At 38.9% G+C, this 13,294-nt stretch overlaps 6 protein-coding genes across 6 annotated transcripts; all 6 read right to left on the reverse strand.

Annotated features, from left to right (window-relative positions):
• Positions 1-165: 165 nt before the first annotated feature.
• On the reverse strand, positions 166-2,280 carry JH06_0107 (hypothetical protein; the record flags this gene model as incomplete). The annotated part of the gene is made up of 11 exons (XM_014674458.1): positions 166-267; positions 299-501; positions 532-894; positions 959-1,078; positions 1,111-1,642; positions 1,674-1,754; positions 1,790-1,853; positions 1,884-1,984; positions 2,020-2,109; positions 2,141-2,179; positions 2,212-2,280. 11 exons carry the CDS (start codon positions 2,278-2,280, stop codon positions 166-168), a joined length of 1,764 nt encoding a protein of 587 aa, XP_014529944.1.
• Positions 2,281-4,645: 2,365 nt separating this feature from the next.
• On the reverse strand, positions 4,646-4,957 carry JH06_0109 (hypothetical protein; the record flags this gene model as incomplete). Its single annotated transcript, XM_014674459.1, has 3 exons — positions 4,646-4,729; positions 4,768-4,893; positions 4,919-4,957. The coding sequence occupies 3 exons, from the start codon at positions 4,955-4,957 to the stop codon at positions 4,646-4,648; spliced, it is 249 nt and encodes an 82-aa protein (XP_014529945.1).
• A 945-nt stretch (positions 4,958-5,902) lies between these two features.
• Positions 5,903-6,970, reverse strand: JH06_0110 (hypothetical protein; the record flags this gene model as incomplete). The annotated part of the gene is made up of 4 exons (XM_014674460.1): positions 5,903-6,388; positions 6,419-6,798; positions 6,830-6,902; positions 6,935-6,970. 4 exons carry the CDS (start codon positions 6,968-6,970, stop codon positions 5,903-5,905), a joined length of 975 nt encoding a protein of 324 aa, XP_014529946.1.
• A 268-nt stretch (positions 6,971-7,238) lies between these two features.
• Positions 7,239-8,515, reverse strand: JH06_0111 (kinesin-like protein; the record flags this gene model as incomplete). Its single annotated transcript, XM_014674461.1, has 4 exons — positions 7,239-7,670; positions 7,701-7,823; positions 7,852-8,441; positions 8,473-8,515. The coding sequence occupies 4 exons, from the start codon at positions 8,513-8,515 to the stop codon at positions 7,239-7,241; spliced, it is 1,188 nt and encodes a 395-aa protein (XP_014529947.1).
• A 394-nt stretch (positions 8,516-8,909) lies between these two features.
• On the reverse strand, positions 8,910-9,375 carry JH06_0112 (hypothetical protein; the record flags this gene model as incomplete). The annotated part of the gene is made up of 4 exons (XM_014674462.1): positions 8,910-8,954; positions 9,052-9,116; positions 9,147-9,236; positions 9,267-9,375. 4 exons carry the CDS (start codon positions 9,373-9,375, stop codon positions 8,910-8,912), a joined length of 309 nt encoding a protein of 102 aa, XP_014529948.1.
• A 62-nt stretch (positions 9,376-9,437) lies between these two features.
• On the reverse strand, positions 9,438-11,526 carry JH06_0113 (hypothetical protein; the record flags this gene model as incomplete). Its single annotated transcript, XM_014674463.1, is given in 11 exon segments — positions 9,438-9,687; positions 9,718-9,929; positions 9,959-10,165; positions 10,196-10,558; positions 10,589-10,739; positions 10,768-11,018; positions 11,036-11,086; positions 11,119-11,256; positions 11,287-11,362; positions 11,393-11,423; positions 11,454-11,526. 11 exon segments carry the CDS (start codon positions 11,524-11,526, stop codon positions 9,438-9,440), a joined length of 1,803 nt encoding a protein of 600 aa, XP_014529949.1.
• Positions 11,527-13,294: the final 1,768 nt, after the last annotated feature.

A 13,294-nucleotide genomic window follows, 5' to 3' on the forward strand; every position in this document is an offset into this window, starting at 1 on the left:
AAGAGGGACTCGAACCCTCGAGTGCGAACACATTACGGCCTTAACTAACCCCTTGGACCACTCAGCCATCCATGCATAACATTCAGTTTTTTGAGAGGCCTAGTGTGCTCATGGGTCAAAGTGATGTTTAGAACACTCATAGGAATCCAACAAACAGTCACACGATTAATCCACTTTGATGTTTTTAAAGATGCGACGGACAAATACCTCACTTGCCGCTGATGCAATATATCCACAGAATAAGGAAACAACACTCACCAACAATAACTAGATATCATTCCCTACAATAATCACTCACCGATTCTGCGAAGAAGTATGCTGCTTGAACAACTCCATTCATCTCCGTCTTGTATAGATAGAAGTAGATACAATACAAAAAGAGATAAATACCAATAGATGCTCCACTACCAAATGACACCCATCTCCACTGATAGTTTTCTGCATTCAATAAGATATATGTACCCACAATGCTGACACATACTTGAATGATGATCAGAATCACTACATCTTATTCTGTATTATACTCCTCACATAGCATGCAAGCAAGGAAACCATATACGTAATAATACTTATATGACCATATCGAGGCAAAGATAAAGAAGATTTCAATGAATATGGACCCAAAGGGCAACAAGCCACTTACCAGACAAATGAATCGTGGTCGTGCATAGAAGGCAGCAGGAGGAATTGGACTTGGTAATGAGGCTACTCGACATGGATTATTAGGATTCCCTTTGAGAGAACGACCAAGAATAGTACCAAGTGTATGAAGAGGAAGACCAAGGAATAGAAGTGATACAAATAATGTCAGGATATTCCGGAACGGGAAGTGTTCTAATGCTCCATAAGCCATTGAGACTAAACACAAGAACGAATATGCGATAATCACAATCACTAACAAATCATGATCACAATTCTCACTTACAAGGAATGGAGAAACAGCCTTCCATCATCACACGTTGCCATAAAGGCGATGTTCGTGGGAAGAAGGCTTGCTTGTAGATAGAGCCAGCAACATATCCATTGACAGCAAAACCAATCACGTACACCACAATTGTGATGGTAAGCACACTATCGTCTACTGATTAGAATCATTCTTGTATCTCTCACGTCCTAAATAATGACCAGCTATCAAGATGCATAATAGAGAGACAATCAATGTAAAAGACACATGGGCTCCGTCCCCCATCAATATGGCATACATACGAAGATGTGAACAAGGTCGAAAGACATCTCCATGAATTCGTTTCCAACCACTATCATCACGCATTGTCATATCAATTGAATCTTCATCATACTGTTGAGAATACCGGACATAGTCCAGACTTAGTGTACGCATCATGATTAGAGCAACAAGACCAGCTAAGAACACAACAATCATAAAACTGTTGAAAATACTGAACCAATGAATTTGAGACTCGAAGAAGTTGTATTCCAGATATCGATTGAATCGATCTTTGAAGGGAATAGTGGACTTGATGAAGGTGATGGATGTAGTGATCTTTAGAGGTGTACCTACCTCTACCACACGTGGATTAGACGAAGTCATATTCACCTCCACGATCTGATCTCCATTATAACCCAAAGTGAACAGACGATGTGTGTAAATACGTGCTTTTCCTGGAATCACTTCATGATGACTCTACAACTTCAATGTGAGGAATATCATATACTCCCTTCTTTTCCATCTCTTCGATTTCCTCTTCGGACATATTCAGATCTCCTACTTTGGCCCAGATCGGAAGACCATCAATCTCCAACTACAGTCCATCTCAAGATAATGCCATACTTGGTACCAGTAATGGTTAAAAATCGCCTTTTGCAATCTATAAGCACCATCTTCTGACAAGTTCCTATTTGTCAATCAGTTACACAACTACCACATTTCACATAAAAACTCATTTTCCGTATTCTTAAGGAAGGAGAAAACAATTCCAGAGTTCTGCAACTGCGTTCCTTCAATTACTTCGGAAATACCTCCCTTCTATTCAGAATCAAAAAATCCTTAGAATAACTAACCTTTGTCTTCAATCCTTCAGGAAGATCAGGTCTGCAGAATGGAAGAGAAAAGTAGTCATATGTTTCATGAGGGTTGTGATAAGGACCAATCTACAATTCACTATCGAGATATTTCACGAACGCGGTTTGTCCAAGCATAGAATTGATCACCAGGTTTGTACTAATCGTCAATTTTACACAACCCTTTCATACGACATGTGAAGCCTCATTACAGTTACACACTACGAGCACAAGGCCCAGTAAAACAGGAAACGCGCTCATTTCCCTCTTTCTTTGCCAAACAACTTCAACTGCAGAAATAGTTCCTATTTCCGCTCCACTTACAGTATGATCCCAATCGAACAAACAAATGTATTAAGGACATATAGACTCATCTGAAAGCGATTTCGAACACTTCTCAGTCACATAGCGTAGGATTCCTTCATTCACAGTACTAACAACATCATCGCCACATTCTGGTTCTTCTGGCCTAGTATCCCACTCAATTTCCTTGGACTCAGGAATGTACATGATACTCGTTGAATGAAAAGAATCGAATAGATATCGAAGTTTATCATCTTTATATGTGGATTCCATAATAGGAATGTCCTCAAAATATGCAAGTAATCGGAAAATGCAATTTGAAGGATGCTTTCGTTTCTCTTCATTGAGAATTGTACTTTCATAACGCGAAAATGAGTTTCCAATGATTGTAACCATTTTTACTGTTGATCCCCAATTACTCCAAAGTAACGAATTATATCTATTTGTTACTCTGTCATAATCATACAAGTCAAAACTACAATGAGGCATAAAGAACAGGGTTTCTTCGGCCACTTTTCGCTTTCCTTTTTCATTAACGGTGAGGATAGTATTTCCAAAGTGACTAACTATCTTTGCATCCATCTACTTCACATCTGTAATCATTGTACAATACATAGTCCATAGCAGGATCAAAGATCTCAATAGGTTTTGATATTTGAAGAAGAGAGTGGATCTCTAGAATACAAGCATATTGATATTGTGAGACTAATGAGTGATGAATACAACCAATACCCAGTGCAACAATAGACTGAATCACGGGTCTCTAGAGTTCATCAGTAACTGGAAGTCTCACTTTCTTCAATTCTTCAACCATTTTGCGAAAGAAGTCGTATTCAACGAATACACGTCTGAGAGAGCTAATAGTGTTGATACATGCAGTAGTGTCAACTGTTTCATCATCAGGACTATTTCTTCACTCAAATATACAATTTGTACCCAAAATAATTATTGACCTTGGCTTTTAACCCAGCAAACATTGCATTGGTCGATGATGGACATCTACAACATAACCATTTATTCCTCATTTCTTTCTTGTTTTTGTTTCCTCTCTTCGCCTTCACAACAACAAAACCATCCATCTTGAGAACAAATGTGGCAACAAACAGACGTACCAATATTTCTTCGCTATCCATATTCCAAATACAAATGCTATTACCATTCCTACCAACAGCTGAAACATCGTGATTCCAGTATAAAGAGGCAATGGATCCTTCAGAACCGTTTTGCTGTCGTGAAGATGATCGCTTTCATCATTTGAAAGGTGTGTATCTGTATGGAGGATTTCCAGTTGCTTTTGGGAAACCTGATATTTCTTCAATAATTCATCTGCAAATTCCTTCAATTTGGTATGAGCAATGGTGAGTTTCTTGAATTCATCTTCCAAAGAGAAGTATTGGGCACTCTATTTATTCAAAATACACTATTGATAGTAACTGTTGGAGTATCTGCAGCAGATTCTGCAGGTTGATTAGGAACAGAAGCGAGATTCGAAGGATCATCATTGAATTTTGGGTGTATTAATGAAGGAAACCTATGCAGCATACTGTGTGGATATAGATTAGTCGTACAGATAGAAGGAGTTGCTTAATGGATCCCTTTTCTTCCATATTCCACTATAAATCACAATCTAAAGCTGATTCATACTCGTTTATTCAAAAGATCCATGAGTTCAGCTTCAGGAGCATCTTTGACTTTGTCGAAAAAGAGTTGAGAAATCTCCAATATATTAAATTGGAGTTTAAAACTACAAATAATGAGAAAATGGAAGCCCCACTGTTCTTCTTTTCGTTTCATGTTCTTTGCTATAGAGATCAGGGTATCCACATTAGCAGAACGGATTGAAACTACTACTAAATCCTTTTCAACAGATTCACCTTCAATGTCTCTGGTATCGTTGCTTCCTAGCACAAACAGAGATGGGTTAGCAATGATGTGCTTTCCCGCATTTGATTTCATTTTGATCACCATCTACACATAACTCTAGCTTGACAATCATCCACAATTTTTCCACTCACATTTGTTGCATGGATAATGCCTGTACTGGAAGATCCACTTTCCACTACTCTTCATGTCACGAAAGCACATTTCACGTTTCAGTTCAAGTACCTTATCTGGGCTAAGCTGTAGAATTTGGTTTCCTTCCGAATCCATTGTTAATGAAGGATTGATTGACCTCAATCCCATGATTCTTTTCTATCTCTGAAGATATGTAGAGAATGTCAATAAGCAAGTGGATTTGTAATCCATATCAGTTGGTTTCTTCTTCTCAATGGAACCATCAGAAAGAGAACAAATGGTAATTGAAACAAATATACAGTAGCAATTACTTAAGACTGGGATCATCCTCCTTGGCATGTTTGCACCACTTCTGACTGAGGATATGACGGGTAGGAGCGATAGGTCTTCTCTACGAAAGATGAGACACATTCACAACCTCAAAGCTACCTCCAGATTGATAGAAGCCATGAACACAGGAATGCAACAGGCAAACGCAACTACTGCAGCTATCTTGGTATTGCGCTTCCAATTGACATTTTGGCCCCACCAACCTCCAGCGGGAGACCAGACATACTTAGGATAACGGAAAGGCTATAACATGATCAAACATAAACATTCCAACAGTTCCTCCACTCATTACTTGCGAATTAAGTGAGTATGTTGAGAACGAATGATTTCCCGAAATAGTCGCTATTACGTATTGACACTCATTTCGACTCTCTTTCGCTTTTTATTGTTAGTGGAACCGCTTGGACACCATTGTAAGGTTCCAGTCTTATTCATTCCATTCTTGTGTTTTGGAAGAGAGTGCCCAATGAATGCTTCTTCAGGTGATTTCGAGCTTCCAGCTTCATTTGGAGTACAAAGACAACAGATGCGTTGATTTCGTGATACTCTCTGTAATTCGTAGGAACTCCTTCTAAAACGAACTTAAATCAGATTCATTCGATAAAAGAAATAAAAAACAATCATATCAAGATCATGGAAGCGCACAAGTCTATCTGGTTTCAACTGAATGTATTCGAATTCTGTACTCTATCAGTAATTATTTAGGAATTTGGAGCTGAGAATCTACTTCGATTAGAGGAGTTAGGTCATTCTACACTTGAAGTGGTATCGGGTAGTTATTTTCACAAACGATGGCTTGAGGTAGAGATGTGGAGGAATTGAAATCTCTAGTTTAAGGAGTACATGGATTCGTATGATGAAGAAGCTGATATGGTAGAAGAAAATAGTACGGAAAGAGATTCTAGTAAATGTGTAGAAGTCGTTACAGTAACAAAGATGGATGTGATCCAAAAACAATTAGATGATTTGAAGGTTCTGATAATGTACTGTGTTAAGTTGTAGGCTCGAATGGACATGATTCATAAAGATTTGGAAAGGAAGAATGCACAAATCGCTGCTTTCAAAGAAAGTGTCGAACAGGAGAATCGTCGAACTTCAATTGCTCCTGCTGAACTCGATGATGAGAATGATGCTGTAAAGAAGGAAGCAGCAGCAAGGAAAGCTGTTCTGGAAGAGATGATGGCTCGTCGTCATCCAACAGGACTCGATGAAAATGACTAGTGTTTTCTCTTTCTTAACAAACAGGAAATAGCGGATGAGCAATCATATTCGATAATGAGAATTCACAATTGGAATCTGGAAACAACTCAAATGGACGTCCAGTTTCAGTCTCACACAATACATTGGCGTTTTCTGTCAATCCAACAATCCGTAACTTACGAACTCCATTATTGATATCAATACAATCAATGACACTCTGGTAATGTGCCCATTTTTCATAATATTTAGACAACAGGAATGTATAGTCTCCGCTGTCGAACATGTCCACAAAGGATCGAATATACCTCAGGCATGCTACTAGAACAGGCGTTCGAGGAATCATTTTGTTCCATTGAAGAAGTGTCTTCAAATTTGGTTTGTTTGTATTGTTCATGTTAATTCCAATACCAACAACAACATATGTATCATCCATCCCCTGTGAAGTTTCACTCAGAATACCACATATTTTATATTCGTTCGCATATACATCATAGGGCCAATGAATGCTTATTTCGAATCCCTATTTCTAAGTATATTACTCAAATTGTACTGGGTGTGGAATAGTTTCATCTAATGCGAGTGCAACAGAGAGAGCACAGATATGTGGAGCGAATTCAACTAGATTTTTCGTCGTAGCCAGTTTAATGGAGAATGTCAATCCACCAAAAGGAGAGTCCCAAACATCCTTGTTACGACACCGGCCTCGAGTTTGCAGTTCTGAGACACATACATTGTTCGTTACAGGTCCTTCATGTTCAAGTAGAAACTTCTGGGTTGTCTCCAAACACTTGAAATAGGATAATGTATACGGGGCAAAGGAATCTCGTTGTCTGGATAACTCCTCAATGCAGATCTCTTCAGGGTTTTCCATTCGATTCACGAAGTTTGTTCCATCTCTCTCAACAACGATTGCTGTCAATTCTTTTTCTTCTAGAAGTTGATGGACAATCTTTACAAATACTTGTTCTACTCAGAATCTTTCTCATTTCAAAGTAGCGAGTCATTTCTTCTTCTTGTTGCTTTGTTTGCCCGATCTAGGTAATGACACCTCTTCTGGTCATCTTACAAAGAGAAATGAATCTGAATCACTTAAACAACTCATGATTAATTCATGAACAAACAACCAAACCTTGAATGATCCTCAAACAAACAGTTCCTTAGAGTTTTTCATTTAAACGAGATATCTTTATGCGGACATCACGCAATTTATTCTTCAATTCGGTGACCTGTAGTTAAGTTCCCTATTCATCCAGGCTTAAGGATATCTTTCTATCATTTGCAGTGTTCCACCGCAACATACTCCGAGAGAGAACACGATCCAAAGACTCCTCCAAATCCCATAATCTATTTGTTATTGTTCCTTTTCTCACTCACTTGCTAAAGAGATCTTCTATACAACCGTCATTCATCACTGAGGAAGTGCTCGAAGGAGTGATCTGGCGAGATGCTGTGTGACTCCGAGGAAGAGTCGTTACAGGTAGTTGATTACGAGTCACAGTGACTGGTATACGTTCGGTTCCTACAGATCTGGGTCGAGGTTGTTTCGGAACCAGATTAAAACAATACTTCATGATACCATCATAGACAATAGTATTTGGCGTATCACATTTTTGATCCATTCCTCGCATGGTCACACCTTCTTTCATATAATGCTTGACAACAATTGAGGGAGATGTGTTGTAAGGGGGAAGACATGCTACTAATGTAACATGAGCATTCCGAATGAAAGGACGTAAATACAGAGTCAGTTTACTATCACGGAATGGCTTGCGCATACCAGGAGCTAACAAATGATTTAGAGTCTGCGATCAGAAAGGAATAATCATACATACCATCAGAGATGTAGTAGATTCTGGATTACGCGTAAGAGTAATGGAAGGACTAACACCAGAAGTTGAAACAGTAGGAAGGAAACGATCACATGGTGGTAGGAGAACAAGTGAAGTACGAGCCACCTACATCAGAATCATAATAAGTTCCTACAAATTGTCCTTCATAGTTAATGATCTGACCCACACATACAATAGCATCCTTCCATCCATTTCCTCGATTCTTCATTGCCACATGTAGTACACTCCGTATATCATTCTTGTTACAAACACGATATGATTTGATACCTCGTCCAAAGATAATTGTTCCACTATCAATCATTTGTCGTTTAGCTCGATCTGATAGCATATCATACACACATCCATCACATATACTCCATACACTCAAACACAAACTCCAACCATCATTCTGCTTAATAACACTCAGAACATTTGAAAGGACAGTCACACAAAGCCCATCCTTCTCACTCATCGAATCTCCTTGCAATACATCTTCTGAATGACCACAGAACACTTCAGATGCCCGAGAAGCCAGTGAATGATACAAAAGATAAGTCAGATGGCCTCCTGACAGTAACTTAGTCAATTGGGGAGTAATTGCAGTTGTTATATCTGAAACTCCCTGTTCGATATTACAAGCAGGTAGAATGGAAGCAAATGAATATGAATATTGTGATGAAGTGACAACAGAGTGATGTAAGTCGATTGATGGTAAGGATGCAGCTCCCAATAACATAACTTCTACTACCTGATAGATAAACCCAGCTCCTTTCACCTACACTCTGGTTCTGAGGGTCCTCATACACACCACCACTCATCTCCTGTAAACCATCTAAGATCGAACACTCGCAAATTGGTTCGAGGGTAGTTGACTTACTTTCATTACCTTGATTAACAGTCACTAGGACCGTAGAACGACCTTGAGAACCTATAGTCTGCTTCATTACAGAAGGCGTCGGATGAAATTGGGAAGAAGACGTAACTGCCACTGTACTCCTACTACAAATTATGAGGAATGAGGAATGATACTAGAATTTTGAAGAATTAGGCCTTCCATCTTTCTTATTCGCAACATCAAACGTTGTGAAAGGAGCATCAACTTCAATATTCACCGTATTCATTCCATAAACGGACTGATTTGTTTTAGAGACTATTTGGAGAATGTTACTACTGTCCAAGACTTGATTTGTATTATGCGACATCATCAGAGATTTACGTAGTCGAACTGTATTGGGCCGTTCCAAGATGCTCTCTCGTCTATGAGTCATCGATTACTACATTCCACTCACACTTCATTAGGAGAAGCGCTAGAATTCTCTTTAATCTACGATATTACTCTTAGCTATTCCATTACAAAATCTTTTGCTGAAGCAAATACTTCCATCATGTCATCGTAATCAACTTCACAAATGATATCATCTATCCTTCATAGATTCAAATTATGCTCACAAGCCATGATTTCTTCTTTCGAAGTATGCAAGAAATCATCAATCGTGTATATCCCATGACTGTAGAACTTGTCTTTGTAGGAAGTGAGATCTATGTTTTACATTTATACATGAATTGTACTAATTGTGCTCAACAAGATTAGGAACATCTCCTTTCCATTTCCCTCTGGATCTACATCTGGAGAGATGTGCTCAACAGAATCTTGAAGAAAGCTCTGCTTCTCTTCCATCGCTTTATAATAATCATTCAGGATTATAAAACCCCGAGCATGTTCAAGAAACAAACAATCCACTACCTCTTTCGTAATAACAACACAACAAAACCAATATTCAGAAGAGAAAAATAAAGTAAGATAATAAGTCGGAAGGTAGGAGAGCGTAGCATCAACTGAATAGCCGACAGACTCACCTCGTCACAGTCATCAATTTTTGACAATACAATACTTGGAAGACCATCAGGAAGAATCCTAGAAATGCTTCGAGGATGTGCCTTCTCCTCACTATCGCCCTCCTCCACATCTTTCCAGCCATCATCTTCTCTCCTATCACTCATACTCTCCATCCACACTTACCAGCTGCGCCGCATACTTTCACTCCTTGCTTTGTCTCTTAGCGCATCAGCCAAGCGATACTCCAATGCACTCTTCTCACTATTCACTGCATCAAGCATCAACTGTTTCTTTAACACAGTCTGCTGTAGTTGTTCAAGTTGAGACTGAAGCAGATTCAACCCATTCTCTTTGGTCTGTTGTCGCTGTGATTCCTGTTGTTCCAGAGAATCAATCTGATCTTGAATTCAATCATTGCAGCTACCTTCTGCTGTTGTGCTACAAGCTTCTCTTCATATTCCTGGATCGTAGTTCTCATTTCCTCCTCTATGGAGGTCTTGGCATGCTGTAGTTGTGTATTCTCTCTCACAATCCGTTCCTTTTCACCTCGCACTTTCAGTAATTCACGTTCTGTAGTCGTCAAGCGATCTTCCATTTGCTGGGATGAATCCATGTGTGAATCCAAACGAAGCTAGATATTATGACTGAGAGACTACAGTACACTCTCGTCCAACTGTTTCTGAGAAGCCGTCAATGAGGCAGTGAGTGAACTAATCGATGCCTCTTGGTCTTTCAATTGGCTTCGAAGACGATCCTCCTGCTGCTGATGTGTTGACTGTTGCTGTAATAACTGATTTCGAAGAGATTCATTCTCTTCCATCAACCGTTTTAGCTGCTCCTGAATAGCACTAGCTTCCTTCTCACTTTGTTTCAGTGAGCGTTCTCGCTTCGCCTTCTCTTCGCCAATACTCAGTTGGAGCTTATAGTACTCTGCCTTGTTACTCTCAACTTGAGATTGAAGTTGCATGATCAGTGCATCTTTCTCATCTAACAAAGTCTCTGTTTTGTCTTTATCTCGGTCAATCTAAATTTCATTTTATCTTCACTTTCTTACTTCAATTCGCATCACTTTGATCTTATTCTCCAATAAATCGATCCGATTCTCTTTCTCTTCCAACGACTTTCTCAATAAACGGCAATCTTCTTCTCGAACACTCAATTCCTGCTCCACTTCCTCCAACTGGTGACGTAGCTCTTCAACATCACTATCTATCATAGAACTGCACAAAAAACAACATATCCGATATTGGTGGTAAGTCTAACTGGGCATTTTCCAATAGAGTCACTGCTAAAGGTGACTCTTCCGGAACATCACGGGGTTCTACACTCGCTGTTATATGGAGTCCAACTTCTCCTTCAAGTTCTCCCCATTCGTGAGATCCTCTTTTCCTTTCCTCGAATACTGGAGGAACGACAGCAAGTTGCGATGGTTGAGGAGACGGAGTTGGATGTGATGTGCTGGAACCGGCGTCTGGTCTCTCACCCTACACTTAACAACAACAAGTGAAATCACATTTGGCAATTGTTCTGATGTACAACGTTTGTGCGATACCTTTATCTTACAAACGAGTTCATACAAATTACATTGTCATCCGAGTTTAATGTTGCCATCAACGAAGCAACATCTATATCAACACGTTTCGTTTCTACAGGTGGTGTATATGTTACTGGTTTTATCGAATTCACAGTTAGCTGAGAAGAAACCGGTTTTCTTAAACGCGGCTGCCAATGATGAATGTTAATGAATCCTACATTTCTTGTAGAATATCGCTCTCGGTCACGACCAGTACTCAAAGAAGTATCATCAGTATTGCGATTCTCGGAGGATCTAGCTACTAATAGATAGGATCTAAATTACCTTGGCTTATATGATGTTGAAGTATTTGAAGCTAACTCTTACGAGTAAAGGCAATCCTTACCATTTACAGATCGGTCTGCACGTTGATCTACACTTTCCAAAAACTCTCCAGCAATCTGAAAGATACGATTCATAGGATTAAGTTGTATCGATTCCAAATTCTGCCTATTATTAGGAATCATAATCCTCTCATTATTTGGAATCAACTACTCTTTGTTGTTTCAAGTGAATGTGGAATTCTGTTTGATATTGATTCCATTGACTCAAATCATAAAAAGAAATAATAACTGAGAATAGTACTAGAGTATTGTCAAAAGAATGGGATCCCGCGGGAAATTGTAATTGAGGGGGGAATTGTCAAGCCAGAAATCGTGCCAATTATTCTGTTATTCTTTTAGTTAATAAACTGCAAATACGAATGATACCAGTATCATTCACTGTGGACCAGACTTCATTTTCTCTGGAGTTTGATGCTGTTATAACAGTGCAGCAATATAAGACATATTTCACTGTAATGACGAGAAACAATATTGATTGTTAGAAGGTTACTGGTGTTAGGTTCGAGGAGTTAATCTTCCTCTCTGGAAAGAAGCAGTTGAATGTATCGGTTCCCTTATTGACTCAGTTAACTACTGGATCTGAAATTAGGATTGGCCGTGCTTTGACACAGTCTGTAACATGGGATAATCATGTCTGTGATGTCCGTTGTTATTCAGGATTCACTGTTAGTGAATTCATTTTGTACTGTATCCAATCTCTGAAATTGTCTGGAAGTGCTGATTGCTATTCTATTCAGCGTAAGGATGGAACTGAATTACCATCATTGACACCGATTCCCTTCAGTGGCTTTCAAGAAAAGATAATGCTAGTGAACAAAAATGCTCTTAAGAAACCACCTCCATATGTGCGCAAGCCTGCTAATCCAGTCTCAGGCATTGCGGGATGTCCTCCTGTTTTCACAATCGAAATCGGTATAAGTGGTATCTATAGCAACATGGTTGTAAAGAAAGATGATTCTGTTGAAACAGTACTACGGCACTATCTTCAGGATACTCTGAAGGACAAGTATAGTGAAGACCTTGTTAAGAACGCTGTATTGCAATGTAATAACCATGTATTGAATAAGGGGTTGAAGATGTATCAATGTGGGGTTGTTCGCAAGCGACTTGATTGTCCTTCTTATTGATATCATTGACATTTAGGTATCTTACCTGAAAAATCCAATACCTTCCTGGTGGATATTTCTTATATGAACAGTTTCAAATATTCCATTGAAGTAACTTCAGAGTTTTATGTTGGCAGTGTTCTTAAGCAATATGTTCAGGTATGTGGTTTCCGATCATTGAGATCTAGATGTTATACAGAACCCAGTACAATGATTCGTTTTTGGATAAACTTGCACTGTCATCATCGAATCAGATCCTCCTGAAGGATAGGACACTTGCAGATTATCACATTTTCTCTTCTTGTTCCCTTCTTTGTAGGTTCATATCTTTACTATGATAATCAGGTATACTGTATTCCTGGTCAAATTCCAGTACATCTAGAATAACAATCATTGTTGTTCAAGGTCCAAATACCTACAAATATGAAGTGTCTGGTAATATGACGATTAAAGCAGTTCTTGAGCTCCACTTGAAGGTCTGATTGTGTATATGACATGATGATTAGAATGCTTATGGTAGTCAGTTTCAGGATCACTTCACTTCTCTCTTTTCTTTACTAAGAGATGGAACTGTTCTTTCTCTAACGAATACATTGACTGAGAACGGGATTACTTCCTCTACAACACTTATCTGTGAAGAAACAAGGAAAATCCAAACTATAATCGTGAAGGTGTTTTCTGAAGGTGAAAAAACTGAAGAATACACTGTTCGATTGTCTGATACACCTATGGATGTA

This window comes from Blastocystis sp. subtype 4 (assembly GCF_000743755.1).
Source record: "Blastocystis sp. subtype 4 strain WR1 chromosome Unknown seqid_0008, whole genome shotgun sequence".
Lineage (NCBI taxonomy): Eukaryota > Bigyra > Opalinata > Blastocystidae > Blastocystis > Blastocystis sp. subtype 4.